General features: G+C 36.9%; 1 protein-coding gene across 3 annotated transcripts in view; it reads right to left on the reverse strand.

The window, feature by feature from the left end:
- Positions 1–21,003, reverse strand: part of FAM120C (family with sequence similarity 120 member C) — a 144,418-nt gene that overhangs the window by 63,825 nt on the left and 59,590 nt on the right. For all 3 annotated transcript variants that reach the window (XM_073227964.1, XM_073227963.1, XM_037010375.2), the window contains exons 5-9: positions 9,048–9,150; positions 8,405–8,481; positions 7,738–8,000; positions 6,691–6,964; positions 5,877–6,048 (exon numbers count right to left, since the gene is read on the reverse strand). In XM_073227964.1, the coding sequence (XP_073084065.1) occupies positions 5,877–6,048; positions 6,691–6,964; positions 7,738–8,000; positions 8,405–8,481; positions 9,048–9,150 (889 nt within the window). The remainder of the gene's footprint in view (positions 1–5,876; positions 6,049–6,690; positions 6,965–7,737; positions 8,001–8,404; positions 8,482–9,047; positions 9,151–21,003) is intronic.

A 21,003-nucleotide genomic window follows, 5' to 3' on the forward strand; every position in this document is an offset into this window, starting at 1 on the left:
GTCTGACTTATTCACTTGGAATAATACCCTCTAGGTCCATCTATGTTGTTACAAATGGCAAGATTTCCTTTTTATGGCAGGATAATAATCCATTATATATATGTACCTATTCTTTATCCATTCATCTACTAACAGACACTTATGTTGCAATGGTAAATAATGTGACAATAAGCATAGGAGTGTATCTTTTTGAATCAGAGATTTTTTCTTCGGGTAAACTCCCAGAAGTGGAATTGCTAGAGTGTATGGTATTTCTATTTTTAGTTATTTGACAAACCTCCATACTGCTTTCTTTAGTGGCTGCATTCCTACTAACAGTGTAGGACGGATTCCTTTTCTCCAAATCCTCACTAATACTTGTTATTTCTTGTCTTTTGGATGGCAGCCATTCTGATTGGTGTGAGGTGATACCCCACTGTGGTTTTAATATGCATTTCACTGATGATAAGAGATATTGAGTATCCTTCCATGTGTCTATTGGCTATGTGCTTGTATGTCTTCAGGAAAATGTCTATTCAGGTCCTCTGCCCATTTTTTGAGCAAATTATTTGGGGATTTTTGATGTTGAGTTACGTGAGTTCTTTATGTATTTTGGATGTTAATCCCTTATCAGATATATCATTTGCAAATATATTCTCCCATTCAGTAGGCTGCCTTTTTGTTTTGTTGATGGTTTCCTTTACTGTGTAGAAGCTTTCTGGTTTGATGTAGTCCCATTTGTTTATATTTGCTTTTGTTTCCCCTGCCTGGAGAGACATACCCAGAAAAAAATTGCTAAGGTTGATGTCCAGGAGTTTACTGCCTGTTTTTCTCTTTAGGAATTTCATGATTTCAGGTGTTACATTTAGTAGTTTAATCAATTTCAAGTTTATTTTTTTGTATAGTAAGACAGTGCTCCAGTTTTACTCTTTCGTAGGTAACTTTCCGGCTTTACCAACATCATTTATTGAAGAGACTGTCTTTTCCCCACTTGCAGAGTATAGGCCTTTCATTTCCTTGGTTAAATTCATACCTAGGTATATTTTTCTTTTAGTGCAATTGTAAATAGTTGTTCTCTTAATTTCTCATTCTGCTAGTTCATTGTTAATATATAGAAATGCAATAGATTTCTGTATATTAATTTTGTACCCTGGAACTTCAGCAAATTCACATATTAGTATTAGTTCTAATAGCTTTTGGTTGGATTCTTTAAGGTTTGCTATATATGGCACCATGTCTTGAGCAAATAGTGATAATTTTTTTTATTATTAGCAATTTGGATGCCTTTTATTCCCTTTTTCTTACCTGATTGCTATGGCTAGTACTTCCAGTACTATGTTGAATAAAAGTGGTGAGTAGGCATCCTTGTCTTGTTTCTGATCTTAGAGGAAAAGATTTTAGCTTTTTGCCACTGATTATGCTAGTTGTGAGTTTGTCAAATATAGCCTTCAGTATGTGTTGAGGTATGTTCCTTCTATACCCATTTTATTGAGTTTTTATTATGAATTGATGGTGAATTTTATCAAATATCTTTCTGCATCTATTCAGATTATATGGATTTATTCTTTGTGCTAATGTGGTATATCACACTTATTAATATGCATATATTAAACCATTATTGCATCCCTAGAATAAATCTTACTTGGTCATGGTGACTGAATCTTTTAGTGTATTTTTGAATTTGGTGTACTAATATTTTATAGAGGATTTTTATATCTATGTTCATCAGGGATATTGGTCTGTTATTTTCCTTTTTTGTTTTGTATTCAACTGGTTTGGGTATCAGAGTGATACTGGCCTTTAGAAATGAACTTGAAAGCTTTCATTCTTCTATTTTTTGGAATAGTTTGAGAAAAAGATATTAACTCTTCAAATGCTTGGCAGAATTCAGCCATCTGCTCCAGGCCTTTGTTTCCTGTGAGTGTTTCGATTACCAATTTAATTTAATTAGTAGCAATTGGTCTCTTCGGATTTTCTAATTATTCCTGGATCAGTCTTGGAAGAGTCTGTGCTTCTAGGAGTTTACCCATATCGTCTAGGTTGTCCAATTGGTTGGCATATAATTTTTCTTAGTAACCTCTTATAATTCTTTGTATTCACATGATGTTGGTTAAAACTTCATTTCTGATTTTATTTGAGTCCTCTCTCTATATATTTCTTCATGAGCCTGGCTAAAGGTTTGTCAATATTTAAAATCTTTTCATATAATGAGTTCTTAGCTTCACTGATCTTTCCTATTGTTTTTTTATATCTCCTTTTCACTTATTTCTGTTCTGATATTTATTACTTCCTTCCTTGTACTAACTATGGGCTCTGTTTGGTCTTCCCTTTGTAGTTCCTTTAGTAATGTTAGATTGTGTATTTCAGAGGTAGGTGTGTATTTTCCCTTGGAATGGCTTTTGTTGTGTCCCAAAGATTTTGAGCCACTGTATTTTTATTTTTGTCTCCAAGTATTTTTTTTTACTTCCCCATCTCTATGTTTTATGTATACAATATCATATTTTACATCTTCTATTCTGTGATTCCCTTAACTAATTTTTTTAGATGTAACTGATTTTACAACTTTGTCTTTTAACCTTCATATTAGCTTTTAAGTGACTGATCTACTACCTTTACTATATGTTTTACCAGTGAAATTTTTTCCTTCATAATTTTCTTACTTCTAGATATGGCCTTTTCCCCGTTCTGCTTAAATATGTCCCTTTAACATTTCTTATAAGACTAATTTTGTGCTGACGAACTCCTTTAAGTTTTATTTATCTGGGAAACTCATTTTCTCTCCAATTCTGAATGATAATGTTGCCGGGTAGAGTACTCTTGTCAGTTTTTCATTTTAGTAATTTGAATATATCATGCCACCACAAGATTCTGTCCTGCAAAGTTTCTACTGAAAAACCAGCTTATGGGGTTTCCTTGTACGTAACTAGTTTCTTCTCTCTTGATGCTTTTAATACTCTGTTTATCTTTAATTTTTGACATTTTAATTACTATCTTGTTTGGGCCTTTCTGTTCTCCCTAGACCTGGATGTCTGTTACTTCTACTTAGGGCAGTTTTCCGCTATTATTTCTTCAAATAAGTTTTCCACCCCTTTTCCTCTCTTTTTTCCTTCTGAGACTCCTATATTGCAAATGTTAGGATGTTTCATGCTGTTGCAGAGGTTCCTTAACCTCTTCTTATTTCTTTTTGTTCTTTTTCCTTTCTGCTGTTCATTTGAGTGCTTTCCATTCCCGTCTTCAAGAGCACTTATCAGTTCTTCTGCATCTTCTAACCTAATTTTGATTCCCTCTAGTATATTTTCCATTTTGTTTACTGTATTCTTCATCTTTCACAGGATCTTTTTTCTATGTTCTATCTCTACTGAAGTTCTCACTGATTTCACCCACTCTTTTCCCTAGTCCAGTGAGCATATTTATAACCATTTCTTTGAATTTCTTATCAGGTACATTGCTTAACTCTATTTTGTTTAGTTCTCCTTCAGTTTTGTCTTATCATTTTGTTTGAAGCATATTCCTCTTTCTCATTTTATCTGACTTTTTGTCTTTGTTTCTATGAATTAGGTAAAACAGCTACTCTTTTCAGTATTGAAGGAGTGAACTTGTGTAGGAACATCCCTTTTGTAGACTGCACATGCTTGGTGGTTCAGGCAGGCTGACTTTTGGTATAGTGGGCGTGGCCATGGGTTCCTGAGCATTCTACCCAGTGGGTGCTCTGAAAGGACTCCTGGAGTTGAAGCAGGTGAAGTGAATCTGTGCATGGGTTCTCTCAGTAATATCCCTCCCTATTGCAGTTACTAGTGTTGGGGGGTGGAGTTCCATTTATTACCATGTCGCCATCACTCATGCCATTGTATATGTAACCTTTATATCTTTGTTGTACAGAAACTGTTCAATCAGCCCTCATTTCCTGTGCAAGCGGAACTGCACTATTTGTAGTTGTTGACTCAGTGTGTCTGTGGGAGGAGATGAATTCAGGTCTTTTGACATCACCATCTTGTACCCAAGAACTATCTTGGGCCATAATTTGATTGTAGGTATGCTTGTGAAAAAAATATCCTAATTTTCCTTCATCTGGGAATGCCTTTGTTTCCTCTTCATTCCCAGACGATACATTTGTTTGAAAGTTTTTCTTTTTCCCCCTGAAAATATGCTACCTCCCTCTGGACTCCATTTCTTCTAAGAGAGATCAGCTATCATTCGCATTGTTTTTCCCCTATAGGTAAAGCATTGTTTCTGTGGCTGCTTTCAATAATTTTTAATTTTTCTGTGTTTAATTTTCAAAGGTTTAATCATGATGTATCTTGGCATCAATTTATTAGGGTTTCTACTGTTTATAATTAAATCAGCTTCTTGAATATGTGGGCTTATGTTTTTTTGCCCAGTGTGGTAATATTTCAACCATTATTTGAATACTTTTGCAATCCCACCCTATTTCTCCTCTTCTTGGACTCTGGTGACAGAAACATTAGACCTTTTGTTATAGTCCACTGTTTCTTGTTCATTTTATTTTCAGTCTATTTTCTCTCTGTAATTCTATTGGGTAATTTCTGTTGTTCTGTCTACAAGTTCAGTGATTATTTCCTCTGTTGTCTCCAACCTGCTATTTAACTCAATTAATGAGTATTTTATATCAGTTACTGTATTTTTTAGTTCTTAATTTCCACTTGTTCTCTGTATCTTCTATTTCTTTGCTAAAAATTTCTATTTTGTATTTGTATCAAGTATGTTCTCAATTGTTTGTCAAAGCATTTTTATTATGGCTGCTTTGAAAGCTTTGCTGGGTAATTGAAACATGTGTCACTGCAGTGTTGGCATGTATTGATTTTCTTTCCTCGGTCAGTTTGATAACTCTTCAAAATCTTTCTGGTTCTTGGAATGATGAAGGATTTTCAGTTGAAACCTGGACATTTTGGGTATTATTTTAAAAGAATCTGGATCTCATTTAAATACTGTGTTTTAGTATGTATTTTCTGACATCACTCTGGTGGGTGAAGGGGGATTCTTTCTAATTACTTCCCTGTGGGAGTAGATGTCCTGGTGCCCCATATGGTCTTATCTGACACCTCCCAGCAGGACCAAGCGGCACATCTTGTTACAGTCTAGCAACAGTAGAAGTCTAGTTCTTCATTCAGCCTTTGCTGGTTGGGGTGAAGGTAGGCTTGTTTTTCTGTGGTCTTTGGCTGGAGTAGAGCAGTTATTATCTAAAAACTTTCTATATTGCTAGGTTGTTCCTTTTGGGTCCTTTGACTAAACAGAGCAGGTTTTTGGGGGGCTTTTATTGGTCTGTACCTGTTGGTGTTTCTGGACCACCAGCTTGTCCTGCACCCAGTTTAGGATATATGAAGCAAAAAGAAAACCCAGGGAACTCATCACTGTGTCATTCCTTGGATCCCAAGGACTTAGCCAGTCTAGCTTCTTCGCTTCACCTTCTAGAGTGTTGTGTGCTTATTGTATACATTATATCCTGGGGTTTTAGTTGTATTTAGCAGGAGGAATGGGGAAAAGTACATCTATTCCATCTTCCCAGAAGCAGAAATCTAGAGTTCTTTTGAATACACTAATTTGACCATGTCATTCTGCAGCTTAAAACACCTCAATGGCTCCAACTACCTATAAGATCAAACCCCAAAACAAAACCTCACTGAGAAAAAGAGACTGTGTTAGAAACAATTCTATATTCCCAAAACCTAGCATGATTCTTATAAGTAGTAATCACTCTGAATGCTTAATGATTAAAGAATTGGGGCTTAATACATTTCCCATGCCTACAGGTATTCTGACGAACTACACATTTCCTTAAAGACTGCCCCATAGCCAAAAGCATGATATGCTTTGCACAGACGTTCCGCTCTGAGTCATGCTCTGAGCGATATGTCAAAGTCTTACCTTTCTACACTTACCTTCCACAGGTAGCCGCCGCCTTATGGCTAGACGTTCCATTTTCCGTTGTGTTTCTGCCAAACTGAAAAGGACCCCATACACATATTGACGAGCTGATCGGAAAAGGAGAGCAGCTGGAGGCAGCTCCATGTTACACTCATCCTCAATACATACGGGGATCTTAATCTCACCCTAATAAGAAAAGTGCCCGGGGAAAGGAGAAAATGAGTTACCTCAAGGTTTGGAATTGAGCTGAGAAGAACCAGTAATAAATATAGGCTCTGTAGCTTAGCTGCTAAATTTTCTACTTGTATTTAAACAGAGTTTCAGGCTAAAAAGAAGTTGTATTCAGTCAGTTGATCACAGCCGGCTTCAAAGCTATGTTCCATTTTACAATTTTCTGCTATGATGACTATAGTTGACTGAATGGGCAGAATCCATCTTTAGACACTTTGGTGGGGTATATATATATATGGTAAGAGTAGAGGAGGGTAACAGTTCTGGAGAAGTAATGCATGAAGTAAACAAGGAACATAAAGTCCTCTTAGATTATGTCCATTACTAGACCAGTCACCAACTTGGTACATTTTCTTATTTCAAAATCTCACAATCCCACTTCTCTTCTCAGGGCCTCATTTATTGCAGATTCCCATATGCTGCTGGTCTCATGTCACCTGAGGCCCTAAATACAATGAGGAGCCCGAGCACCCTTGGTCTCTTTATATCTCCCTTCAGATACCAATGACCAGAATTTTCCCTGGTAACTTGACATTTTTGGGAAGTGTGAAGTGCAGTGTTAAGAGCAGGGAGGTAGGTGCTGATGGGCTCTCTCACCTTAGTGAGGACATGGTAGATATATGGGTACATAAGACCCCTTCGGTGTCTATGTTCAGCAACCCTCAAGACTTCTGGAGCTACTGGAGGTAAGGGCGGAATGGTGATGTCCATGTGGTTCCGCGTAGACATAGACAGTAGAGATGGGATGTGAGGCTCACCATCAGCCAGGTTGGCATCTGAAACTCCAGCACTGATGGACTGTACCCAGGACTCTCTGTCACCATTTGGAGCCTCCCATCCTGGATGCTGCTGAAGTGATTCTGTGATGTGACTAAAAAATTTAGAATGACAGTATAAAACAGAGAAAGGAGGTGGATAGAAGATACTCCAGCTCAAGGTATATGTTTGGATTCCAAGGAATCTTATGAATCTGGAAAACAGGGCCCAAGGTTAGCAATGGACCTGATACTTTTTCTCTCAGTGGCCAACACTGCCCTCCTTGCTTTTCATCTGACATGTACTGAAGTGATCAAAAGTCATGGGAACCATTCTGAATCCTTCATACCTTTAAGAGGCCATGGCTAAAGCTTGCTTATATTCTAAGAGAATAATTACAATTGAAACATCAAGGCAGTTCTGTTTCCCAGGAATAATCTGCTTAGAAGAATAATCTAACAACAAATGAGCTAGTATGAAACCCCACTGCTTTAATCCTCATAACTCTTAGTTACTAAGCAATATAACTGCCTAGTCAGTTGTTCTAATACTTCAACTATATAAATCCTTTTCATTTTTCGTAGATTCAATCCATCCCCCTAAAAAATTGAGAAATGACAGCTAAGATATGTAACACACCCATACCAGGGCTTCCCTAACCTGCTGCTAACCCTTTTGCCTCAGTGGCCAGAGCATCTGAGAATCACCACCTGAACAGGGTCAAAATGAGCATTAAATGGCCAAGCATAGTTTTCCTACTTTGATTAAAAGCAAAGAGTAACAGAGGAAAGCCAGGAACATACACTTCCCCACACCCCTCTTGTGTTGGGCAAAACAATACAGTTACTTCAGAAGTCTGTTCCATTGGGTGCCTGTACAGATACTTACTCAGAGCTAGCTCCATTTGGCTCATCACCATCAGAGGAAGAGGAGTGGGAAGAGTCTGGTCCCAAAGAAGGTGCAGCTTTGGAAGTCAGATAATTGGGAAACTGGGATGCAGAGGAGTCATAAGAGACAGCCCAATTGGCAAATGGGCTGTCTTGCAGCATGGAATCCTCAGAAAAAGCATGGGGGGAAAAGAGAAGTGACGAGTTGGGTCCCACTGGGAATGGTGCTGGATATTTTGTTTTCTGGGGCACGTGGTAAGAAAACTAAAGGATAAAACAGACAGAAACACTATTTAACATTTTATTAGGCTCTAAAATGGTTCCCTTTGGAGTTGTGACATATATGATGCCAAGTAGCAGAAATTCTTGGGATACAAAGAACCTACAGAGAATAACAGAAATAATCCTAATAGTGATATATTGACAGAAATCTCCAGGACGATGGACCAACCTACATCTTTTAGAAAACCATTATCTGCCATTACCTAATCAACCTTCACATTGCCCCAGTATGTCAGCGTCAAGTTAAGAAAGTGACATAGGTATATACAACCTCAACACTTTGATAACATTGAATCACCCCAACTCCTTAACTAAGATTATAAAAATCAGTAACCAATATGAGTTTAATGCTAACAAATGATCTCAGATATCTTAAAAGATATTACCATTGGCTTTCCAGCAGAGATACTGCCCATTTGATTTCGTGGAAGGGAAGGATTTCCAAGCCGATTATTCCAAAAACCTGAAGTCAAGAGAAAGTGCTATGCTTAAGTCAATCTCAATAATTCTACCATATTGCATTCTGCTAACCCTATATCACTTGAAAATTATTAATAAATAAGTTATAATTTATTGAATAGCAGCTATGTGCCATGCCTGGAATTTTATATAAACTATTTTATCTGATAACATCCTATAAAGTAGGAATCATGAGCCACATTTTATACAAACGTGACTTGTCAAGATCACACAGCTAGTAAACAGCAGAGGTGGAATTCAAACTTATGTCTGACGCCAAAGAAAGGGTTATTTTATATAAACCAGGTCACCATGGAGGTCAGTGCCACAAGGAGCCCAAACATAAGGAGACAGCACTGGACCCTATCTATAAATTTGACAAATCAGGGCCCTGCCTGATGTCACCTCACTTTTTATCTGGAAATCAGAAAAAGAATGTCTACCAAATAGGCATGACTTCTAGGAGAACACAATACAAACAAGTGATGCTACTCTGGCCCAGGAATTCCTGAGGGACTAACTCAGTTTTCCCTATGGACAAAGTAGCCTGGGGTCAGACAGAAGCCTTACCTGGAAAGGAGGAAGGACCCACTGGCAGCGAAGAGATTTTGGTTGTGACTGAATAGTACTCAACTGCTTTCTTAAATCGCTCAATTTTATCTTCTGTCCTAGACTGGATGTTGGAACATCAGATGTTCAGAAGAAGAAACAACATGAGAGTGCCTTTTTATGCAATTTATAATTTGAGAGTCAAAACACTGGCAGAAATAAAATATTTAAAGAAACCCAAAAGAGCAATTTTTCACATTGCAGAAAAAGTGAGGTAGGCAAAAAGCATTACAAAACATAAAATCCAGAATACTTAAAAAAATTAAATCTAAAAATAAAGTTTACTTATATTTTGTACTATTTTTAAATGGTCATATGATCATTAGAAAAAATACCTAAGGATTAGGGGGAAAAAAGTTACACAGTATCACCACCCAAAGATATTTTGGTGTGTTTGCTTCCAGTATTTTTAAAAATACACTTTACTGGTTGAAGTGTCACTGGCCTATTTTAATACACGTATTTTTCTACAGTTGATACCATACTCTATGCACAATTTTGTGTCCTGCTTTACTGTAAGATAATTGTAAGTGGCTATATATTTTTTCATTATAAATGTATCATAAATCATGTAACTACTTCCCTAATACCTGATATTTAGGTTATTTCTCACATTTGCTTATTTTAAGTTAGGCAGCAAAGAACATATAAGTACACATAAGTTATTTCTAGATTCGAGATTATGTCCTTAGGAAAATGCCCCAAAAGTGGAATTATTGGTTCCAAAGTATGAACACTGAAACCAAAAGCACTTAAACATATATAAAAACCACAAACAGGGGCACTATATTTCCAACCAAGATGGTTAAAAGTAATGACGATAAATATCAAGCATTGGCGAGGATATGGAGTAACTTTGCTGGTGGGAATATATATTGGTAGTTTGGAAAACAGTTTGACAGATTCCTATAAAGGTAAACATATAATGCCATATGGCACAGCAATGCTACTCTATTAAATATTTACCCAGGAGAAAGGAGTACAATTGTCACCCAGAATATGCAAACAAGAATGCTAAAAACAGCTTTATAGTCCCAAACTGGAAACAACTCAAATGTAAATCTACACAAGAATGGATAAATCGGGGTATATTCAAACAATGGAATACTATACAGTGAATAAAAAGAACAAAGTACTGACGCAACAACAATATGGATAAATCTCAAAGATGTTATACTGAGTGAAAGAAGAGATACCAAAGAGTACATATAAAGTTCAAGTAGAAGCAAAATTAATCTTTGGCAAGAAAAGTGAAAATACTATTATCTCTCTGGGGTTGGAGCTGAATGAGAAGGGGCTTCCCCTTATCAAGCCTTTTCCTATATGATTTTAAAGTCCTCTTGAATATAATTTTTCATAATATTTCATCAAATGGAATATAAGATATTAAAGTTATTTCTGATTTCTCATTACAAATAATGCTCTGATAGGCATTTTTACCTAAGTTTCTTGGGTATTTCATAGGGCATAAATGTGGAATTACTAGGTCAAGGGATATGGTCATTTTCAAAGACCTTTGACACATGATACTAAATCCCTTTCTAAAATAGAGTTATGTTCTCATTACCAGTGCATGAGAGAACCCCATTCACCATATAGCCCCAGGGTTGAGTTTTTCCTACAAAAAAAATCATCTCATAGCTGTAACAAAAATTTGATTCTTATAAAAACATTAAAATACATAGTCAAAAGAGAGAAAATTTAAAATATAATTTTATCTTTCAGTTTGTACTTGTTAACACCCCAGGATCTGTACAGCATTTCAGATCTCTGTGTGCATGCATGTATGCACATGTACACAGAAATCAAGATCTCCAGATCTTCTAGCCTCACTTAGAAGCAAAATCACTCTCTCAAAAATTTGACTTAACAAAATTGTTTGAAAAAAGGGTTCCAAATATAAGGAATGTTTGCAAATTACTGACTTACAAAACGAGATCTAATAACATTCCATTGTACTAAGGTTCCACTATTTACATATGATTTCCTTATTATATTTAACAACACAAATAAAAACTATCTCCTAGAAGATACATGCCATACACAGTCTTCCTTAATATTTCTACTTCTGCACTCACTCCCTTTACTAGAAGTGACCACTGTTACCAGTTTGGTATGTCTTGTTATAACTTCTGCTATGTTTATACACATATATGTATATATACAAATACAGTTTTGCTTTTTTCACATAAATGAAATCACATCGTCATACTGTTTTTCAACTTGCTTTTTTGTACTTAACAATATGTCTTGTAAACTATTCAATGTTAGTGAGTACAGATCCACGACCCACTGAAATGGGTCATGAAATGAAATACTGCGTTATGTATACTTCCCTCAATGTATCATGTGTTCCATGCCCTGACAGGTAAACATTTACTCTTCCTTCAAGAAGCACCACTTTCATGAAACTTTTATTGTATTTTTTCTTTTTAGTACTTATGTATCTGCTTCTGCCTCCCCATTTAACCTAAGTTCTATGAAGTCAAAGAACTGCTAACTCATATTTATATCCTAGTGTGTAGCATAGGGCCTTGTCTACTGAAGTTCATTATTTCATAAAATGATGTTTATGACAATTATACCCAACAACAATGAAAAATGTTTTAAGAAATGTTAAGTGAAAAAAGCAGGTTAAAAATTTTTACACAGAGATGACCACCACATCAAGACATAGTTAGAGGAGACAAGGAAACACCGTAAAATATTCAGGGTGGAATTGGAAGCAAAAGCTTTTTCTTTGTCTGTTCTTTTCTTTTTTAAGTGAAAAAGAGGATCCTTGTTATTAAGAATAGTGATTATCCAAGTACCAAAATTCATGAAGCTACAAAGTGAAAGTTGTAACATTAAACATATTCACCACTGAACTGAAGAGTTATAAATTTTTCTCTCCATCTATACATGATGGAATATTATTCAGCCATAAAAAGGAAGGAAATTCTAACACATGCTACTACAGCATGAATGAACCTTGAGGACACTATGCTAAGTGAAATAAGCCAACCACAAAAAGACAAATACTGTATGATTCCATTTAAATGAAGCATTTAATGTCAAAATTATAGAGACAGAAAGCAGAATGGTGGTTGCGAGGGGCTGCTTGGCAGTGGGGGAAAGGAGAGTTATTATTTAATGGGTACAGAGTTTCAGTTTTACAAGATGAAAAAGTTATGGAGATGGATAATGGTGATGGCCACACATTATGAATGTATTTAATACCACTGAACTGTACACTTAATATCACTAAGATGGTAAATTTTATGTTCTATGTATTTTACCACAATAAAAAATATTGGAAGGAAAATGTATTCTCCATCTAAACTGTATCCCTACTTAACACTAACTAGTATCTATCTATACCCAAGATGTCAATTTCTCTCTTTGGGGGTCAGAATCTTCTTAATTGTCTCATACAAACAGCTAAAAAGTGCAAATCAACAAGGTGAATGATCATATCTGTCATAAAGGTGAGGATATCCTAAAGTCAAGGAAAATGATGGAGAACTACTCACATCATGCTACAAGCCATGGACGAATGACATAGCCATGGAAAAATCTGGTAGAGTTAGTGTTTAACAACGGTGGAAGAGAGAATTAAGAAAGATGATGTCAGGAGAGGCACTTAAAAAGAGAATGGTTTGAATACCAAAAGAATATAAGTCCTTGTGGCAAATAAAACCAAAGTATACTTTTTATAAAAAACAACCCTCTGTATGATTGCACTAGAAGTTTAATATAATAACAGATTGTCGTATTACAAAATTTTTTTAGGAAAACTTATGCCCCAAAACCAAGCACTGATTTTTTCCTTGGTAAGATGGAATACGCACACATTCCCTTGTTCCGATCAAAGGTAGTTAGAAAAACTAGGAACAGCTAATTAAAGAACTCTGAAAACTAAACAGTAGAAGGAGCACTGGGGAAGAAGATGAGAATTCAAAGTACCATGAACCAAGGATGAATCTGGCATTTCTTTTTCCTCTAGTACCTCCTGGTGTGGACACAATGCTACCTGAAATCTGGAAGCATCCATTGATGTGGACAGAGAAAGCACCAGGAGAAACATTCTCCAGTTCTGGCTGAAGAGTGAGAAATGGGGGTCACTGAAAACTCAAGAAAGTGTAATGGAAACACAATTTTTCTTTCTTTCTTATTTTTCTGTTCTCATGTGTGCCAGCCCAAAGCAAACCTGTGGTGGCAGTGGCAACAGGGCAAAAACAGGAAACTAGAACTCTGAATGATGGGAACTTTCCTCTCTAATCACAGAAGCAGTGATCTTACAAGGGTGGGAGTGAGCCTTTAATGCTTATTCTCTTTGTCCTCCTGCTACTTGGATCCTGATACTGAAAAAGTGGCCCAATGAACCAGGAAGTACAGAAAACATCACAGAGAGGAAGCGGCACATGTATGGATCTGAAACTAAACACTAGACCAAACACTGAGAAATGAAGAGATAAATCAATGCCCATGTACCAGATTGGCCATTGGATAGCATACACACCAGACCAATCCAAAGAGGAGGTTTGCAAAGCCTTCGAAAACTGCACTGTCACTGAAACCACAGCCCACAGAAAGATGGTGAGAACTTGTGGTCTGAACCTAACTGGGTCAATTGCCTCCTCACACAAAACAATCAACATTCCCCATCACACTAAACAAGACCAATAATCTTATAGCATAGTATTAAATATGTCTAAGATAAAATCTAAAATTACTTGGCCTGGGCAGAAACAGGAAAATCTTAACTTGAATGGAAAAATTCAATCAATAGATGCCAATACTGAGATGATATACATATTGGAATTATGTGACAATGACTTTAAAGCAGCTTTATAAAAATGCTTGACAGTAAGAGGAACACTTTTGAAACAAAGAGAGTCTCAGCAAAGAAAAATAATTCCTAAAGAAGAACCAAATGGAAATTTTAGAACTTAAAAATATGTAACCAAAATTAAAGAAAAACCTCCCTAGATAGGCTCTACAGAAGAACAGAGATGAATAAGGAAGAGTTGGTGAAGTTGATGAGAAATCAATAGAAATTATATAGTGTAAAAAACAGAGAGAAAGAGAGGAAAAAAAACCCAACCACCGCCTCAAGGATCTACAGTATGATGCCAGAAGGTCTAAACACTGCTGGTATTGTAGTCACGGAAGGAAAGGAAAATGTGGAACAGAATACTTATTTGAAGTAATAAGAGCTGAAAAGTTCTCAAATTTAGTGAAAGACATATTTAGAAATTCAAGAAGCTCAGCAAACTCTAAACAGGATAAACTCAAAGAAATCTATGCCAGATTATCACTGGAAAATTCTATGAAATGAAGAACACCAATTTTATACATCTTTTCCAGAAAACAGAAGAGGACGGAGTAATTGCCAACTCATTTTATAACTCCAGTATTACCCTTATATGAAAACCAGAAAAAGATAGCACAAAATTACTACAGACCAATATCCCTCAGGATTATTGCAAAAATACTCAATAAAGTACTAGTAATTCAAATCCAGAAATATAAAGAATGAATAACACACCTTGACCACATCTTGGGAATGCAAAGATGGTTTGATATTTAAAAATCAGTGGAGTGAAGAAGAAAAACTACATGATAGTGTCAATTGATGCAAAAAATGCATTTGAGAAATACACCACCCATTAATTATAAAATATTTCAGTAAACTAGGAATAGAAGAGAACTTACTCAACCTGATAACATGCATCTATAAAACCTACAGCTAACAGTACACTTAATGCTGACTCATTTCCCCAAAGATCAGGAAGAAGAATATCCTCTCAGCACTCCTATTCAACACTATTTGAAAACCCTAGACAGTGCAGTTAAGAAAAAATGGTATACAGACTGGAAAAGATATAAAACTGTCCCTATTCACAGACAACATGACTACCTACATAGAAAATACCCCCCCAAAAATGTACCAGAAAACTAGTGAGCTTAAAAAGCTTGCAGGATACAAGGTCAACACACACAAAAATAAATCCTATTTTTATATACTAGCAATAAATAATTAGAAATTGAAATGAACAATTTCTTTTACAATAGGTGTCTCAAATATGAAACATTTAAGTATAAATATTTTAAAAAGGTATATGACTTATATGCTAAAAACTAAAAAATGTTGATGAAAGAAATCAAAGACGACCTAAATGGACAGGCATGTTGTACTCATGAGTACTCATGAAGACTCACTAATATATTTAAAGGAATTATAATTAAAATCTCAGCAGGATTTTTAAAAATAGATTTGGACAAGATTGATATAAAATTTATAAGGGAAGACAAATGAATAAAATAGACACAATAATTTTTAAAAGATAAAATGGAGGAAATCTTTACCCATTTTAAGATTTACCATAAATCTACAGTATTCACGATAGTGTGCTATTGGCAAAGGGATAGACACACAAGTCAACTGAAGAGAATAGAGTCCAGGAATAAACCCATACAAATATGGACAACTAATTTTGACAAAGGCAGTTCAGAGGAGAAAGGATAGTCTTTCAACAAGCTTTGCTGAAACAATTGGACATACATATACAAACATACACACACACCTCACACTTTACATAAAATATAAACTTGAAATGGATGATTTGTTGTATAATATGAAACTATACAATTTTTAGAAGAAAATAGGACAATACTGTAATGCCTACAATTAGGCCAAGAGTTCCTAGAAATGACATCAAAAGCATGATCCAAAAAATATAAAAATTGATAAAAATTTAAAACTTTTCTTTGCAAAAGACACTGTTAAAAGAATAAAAAGACAAACTAAAGTCTGGGAGAAAATATTTGCAAACCAGGTATCTGACAAAGGACTTTCAATACTCACAATAAACCAATTGAAAAATGGGCAGAAGACTGATAATAAATAGACAATTCATGAAAGAGGATACATAGTGGGCAAATAAGCACCATAAAAAATGTTCATCATTAGTCACTTGGGAAATACAAATTCAAATTATGATGAGCTAGCACTACACAGCAATTAGAATAGCTATTAAAAAAATACTGACAGAGGGAGGATCCAAGATAGCGGCGTGAGTAGGGCAGCGGAATCTCCTCCCAAAAGCATATATATTTTTGAAAATACAACAAATACAACTATTCCTAAAAGAGAGACCAGAAGATACAGTACAACACCCAGGCTACATCTACATCTGTGAGAACTTAACATCACATGAAGGGGGTAAGATACAAGCCGCGGCCCAGCAGGACCCGAGCACTACCCCCACCCCAGCTCACTGGTGGGAGGAAAGGAGTCGGAGCAGGGAGGGAGTGGGAGCCCAGGACGGCTAAAAAACCATGTCTAGTAATCCACACTGGGAGTGCAGAAACTGGATATTAGAGAAACAGAAAAGAAAAATCTGCAAGTGGGACCACGCAACCGGCTCCCCTGGGACAAAAGAAAAGCGAGTGCTTTTTGAAAGTCTTAAAGGGGCAGGGACCTCACAGCTGGATGGAATCATGCTGGCGCACTCAGGCCAGAAGCTGGGAATCCTGGGGAACTCCAGGTGCCCTAACCACCTGCACGGCAGCACAGCTCTGAAGGCCCTCACGGCTATAAGCAGCCTGCCAGACGTTCCCTTAGCCGGTGCGGCCACCAACACAGCGGCTGAGTAGACTGAGAGCAGTGGTGGCGGAGCAGCCTGGGAGCGGGCGCACGAGCCAGTGGCGGTGGTGGCGGAGCGGCCCAGGAGCGGCCGTGCCCCCGGCAGCTGCCCAGAATCTCCTCCCGGCATGCAGACGCCCAGGCCAGACCCAAAGGCTGCTGGCAGCACGTAGCTGCCTGGCACAAACAGAAGAAATGGGGGCAAGGCACAAAGAAGTGCCACAATCACAGGAGAGCACACCAGGCGCACGTACCATGCCCCGCAGGGCTCTGGGCTACCCTGAGGGTGACCCCACACACGGCAGCTTAGGGAAGTAATCCGAAGAGTACTCCAGGAATGCGGGAAACCGACACAGGCAGCAGAGAAGGGCAAGGCGAACAGTAAACAGGAAGCAACTTTGTTCTCCCAGTTGACAGATGTGCTACCTGCATACAGCTACCTCTATTGCCATGAAAAGGCAGAAGAACTTGGTCCAGTCCAGAATTACCCAGACAAACCCTGAGAGAGGGCCTGGGGAGATAGATTTAACCAATCTTCCTGAAAAAAGAACTCAAAATAAAGGTCATAACAATGCTGATGGACCTGCAGAGAAATACACAAGAGCTAAGGGAGCAAGTAGGGAGGGAGAATACAGAAATAAAATAATCTCTGGAAGGACTTAAGAGCAGACTAGATGAGGTGCAAGAGGCCGTTAATGGAATAGAAATCAGAGAACAGGAATACAGAGAAGCTGAGGCAGAGAAAGATAAAAGGATCTCCAGGAATAAAAGAAGATTTAAGAGAACTCTGTGACCAATCCAAATGAAACAATATTTGCATTATAGGAGTACCAGGAAAGAGAAAAAGGGACAGAAAGTGTCTTTGAAGAAATAATTGCTGAAAACTTCCCCAAACTGGGGGAGGAAATAGTCTCTCAGACTATGGAGGCCCACAGAACTCCCAACACAATGCACCCAAGGAGGACAACACCAAGACATATACTAATTAAAATGGCAAACATCAAAGACAAGGACAGAGTTTTAAAGGCAGCCAGAGAGAAAAAAGGTCACCTACAAAGGAAAATCCATCAGGCTATCATCAGACCTCTCAACAGAAACCTTACAGGCCAGAAGGCAATGGCATGTTATATTTAATGCAATGAAACAGAAGGGCCTTGAACCAAGAATACTGTATCCAGTACGATTGCCATTTAAATATGAAGGAGGAATTAAACAATTTCCAGACAAACAAAAGTTGAGGGAATTTGCCTCCCACAAACCACCTCTACAAGATATTTTAAAGGGACTGCTACAGATGGAAGCACTCCTAAGACTAAATAGATGTCATCAGAGAAAATAAAATCACCAAAGAAAGCAGACCAACCAAATACTAACTAAACGCAAATAAATAAAATCAACTACTCACAAAAGCAGTCAAAGGAAACCCAAAAGAGTACAGAATAAAACACCTAACATATAAAGAATGGAGGAGGAGGAATAAGAAGGGAGAGAAATAAAGAATCATCAGACTGTGTTTATAATAGCTCAATAACAGAGTTAAGTTATATGGCTAGATAGTAAAGAACCTACCCTCAAACCTTTGGTAACCACGAATCTAAAGCGTGCAATGGCAGTAAGTACATATCTTTCAATAATCACTCTAAATGTAAATGGACTGAATGCACCTATCAAAAGACACAGAGTAATAGAATGGATAAAAAAGCAAGACCCATCTATATGCTGCTTACAAGAGACTCACCTCAAACCCAAAGACATACACAGACCAAAAGTCAAGGGATGGAAAAAGATATTTCATGCAAACAGTAGGGAGAAAAAAGCAGGTATTGCAGTACTTGTATCAGACAAAATAGATTTCAAAACAGAGAAAGTAACAAGAGATAAAGAAGGACATTACATAATGATAAAGGGGTCAGTTCAACAAGGGGATATAATCATTATAAATATATATGCACCAAATACAGGAGCACCAACATATGTCATACAAACACTAACAGAATTAAAGGAGGAAATAGAATGCAATGTATTCGTTCTAGGAGACTTTAACACACCACTCACTCCAAAAGACAGATCCACCAGACAGAAAATAAGGACACAGACGCACTGAACAACACACTAGAACAGATGGACATAACAGACATCTACAGAACTCTACACCCAAAAGCGGCAGGATACACATTCTTCTCAAGTGCACATGGAACATTTTCCAGAATAGACCACATACTGGGCCACAAAAAGAGCCTCAGTAAATTCAAAAAGACTGAAATTCTACCAACCATCTTCTCAGACCACAAAGGCAAAAAAGTAGAAATAAATTGTACAAAGAAAACAAAAAGGCTCACAAACACATAGAGGCTTAACAACATGCTTCTAATTAATCAATGGATCAATGACAAAACTAAAACAGATTAGGTAATATATGGAAACAAATGACAACGAAAGCATAAAGACCCAACTTCCGTGGGACGCAGAGAAGGCAGTTCAAAGAGGAAAGTATATAGCAATCCAGGCCTATTTAAAGAAGGAAGAACAATCCCAAATGAATAGTTTGAAGTAACCATTATTGAAACTGGAAAAAGAAGAACAAAAGAGGGCCAAAGTCAGCAGAAGGAGGAACATAATGAAGATCAGAGAAGAAATAAATAAAACTGAGAAGAATAAAACAATAGAAAAAAAATCAATGAAACCAAGGGCTGGTTCTCTGAATAAGTAAAAGAGATAAGCCCCAAGCCAGACTTATTAAGAAAAAAAGAGAATATACAAACATGAACAGAACCAGATATGAGAAAGGAAAAATCACGATGGACCCCACAGAAATACAAAAAATGATTAGAGAATACTGAGAATCTATATGCTAGCAAGTTGGAAAGTCTAGAAGAAAAGGACAACTTCCTAGAAAAATACAACCTTCCAAGACAGACCAAGGAAGAAACAGAAAATCTAAAGAGATGAATTACCAGCAAAGAAATTGAATAGGTAATAAAAAAACTGCCCAAGAACAAAACTCCTGGACCAGATGAACTCACCGCTGAAGTTTATCAGACACATAGAGAAGACATAATACCCATTCTCCTTAAAGTTTTCCAAAAAATAAAAGAGGAGGGAATACTTCCAAACTCATTCCATGAAGCCAGCATCACTCTAATACCAAAACCAGGCAAAGAACCCACCAAAAAATAAAATTACACAACAATATCCCTGATGAGCATAGATGCAAAAATACTCAAAAAATATTAGCAAACAGAACTCAAAAATACTTCAAGAGGATAATACACCATGATCAAGTGGGATTCATCTCAGGGATGCAAGGATGGTACAACATTCGAAAATCCATCAACATCATCCACCACATCAACAAAAAGAAGGACAGAAACCACATGATCATCTCCATAGACGCTGAAAAAGCATTCGACAAAATCCAACATTCATTCATGATAAAAACTCTCAACAAAATGAATATAGAGGGCAAGTACCTCAACATAATAAAGGATGTATACAATAAACCCACAGCCAACATCATGAAAGCTTTTCCTCTAAGATTGGGAACAAGACAGGGATGCCAACTCTCCTCACTGTTATTCAACATAGCACTGGAGGTCCTAGCCACAGCAATCAGACAACACAAAGAAATACAAGGCATCCAGATTGGTAAAGAAGAAGTCAAACTGTCACTATTTGCAGATGATATGATATTGTATATAAAAAACCCTACAGGATCTATTCTAAAACTACTACATCTAATATCTGAATTCAGTAAAGTTGCAGGATACAAAATTAATACACAGAAATCTGTTGCCTTCCTATACACTCACGATGAACTCACAGAAAGAGAAATCAGGAAAACAATTCCATTCACAACTGCAATTTATCAAAAATAAAATACCTCGCAATTAACCTAATCAAGGAAGTGAAAGACCTATACCCTGAAAACTACAAGACACTCTTAAGAGAAATTAAAGAGGACACTAACAAATGGAAACTCATCCCATGCTCTTGGATAGGAAGAATTATTGTCAAAATGACCATCCTTCATAATGTAATCTACAGATTCAATGCAATGTGTACCAAAATACCAACAACATTCTTCAAGAAACTGGAACAATTAGTTTTAAAATTCATATGGAACCACAAAGACCCCAAACAGGCAAAGCAATCATGAGAACGAAGAATAAAGCAGGGGGCTTCTCGCTTCCCAACTTTAAGCTCTACTACAAAACCACAGTAATCAAGAGAATTTGGTACTGGCACAAGAACAGAGCCACAGACCAGTGGAACAGAATAGAGAGTCCA

The sequence above is a fragment of the Manis javanica genome, chromosome X (assembly GCF_040802235.1).
Source record: "Manis javanica isolate MJ-LG chromosome X, MJ_LKY, whole genome shotgun sequence".
Lineage (NCBI taxonomy): Eukaryota > Metazoa > Chordata > Mammalia > Pholidota > Manidae > Manis > Manis javanica.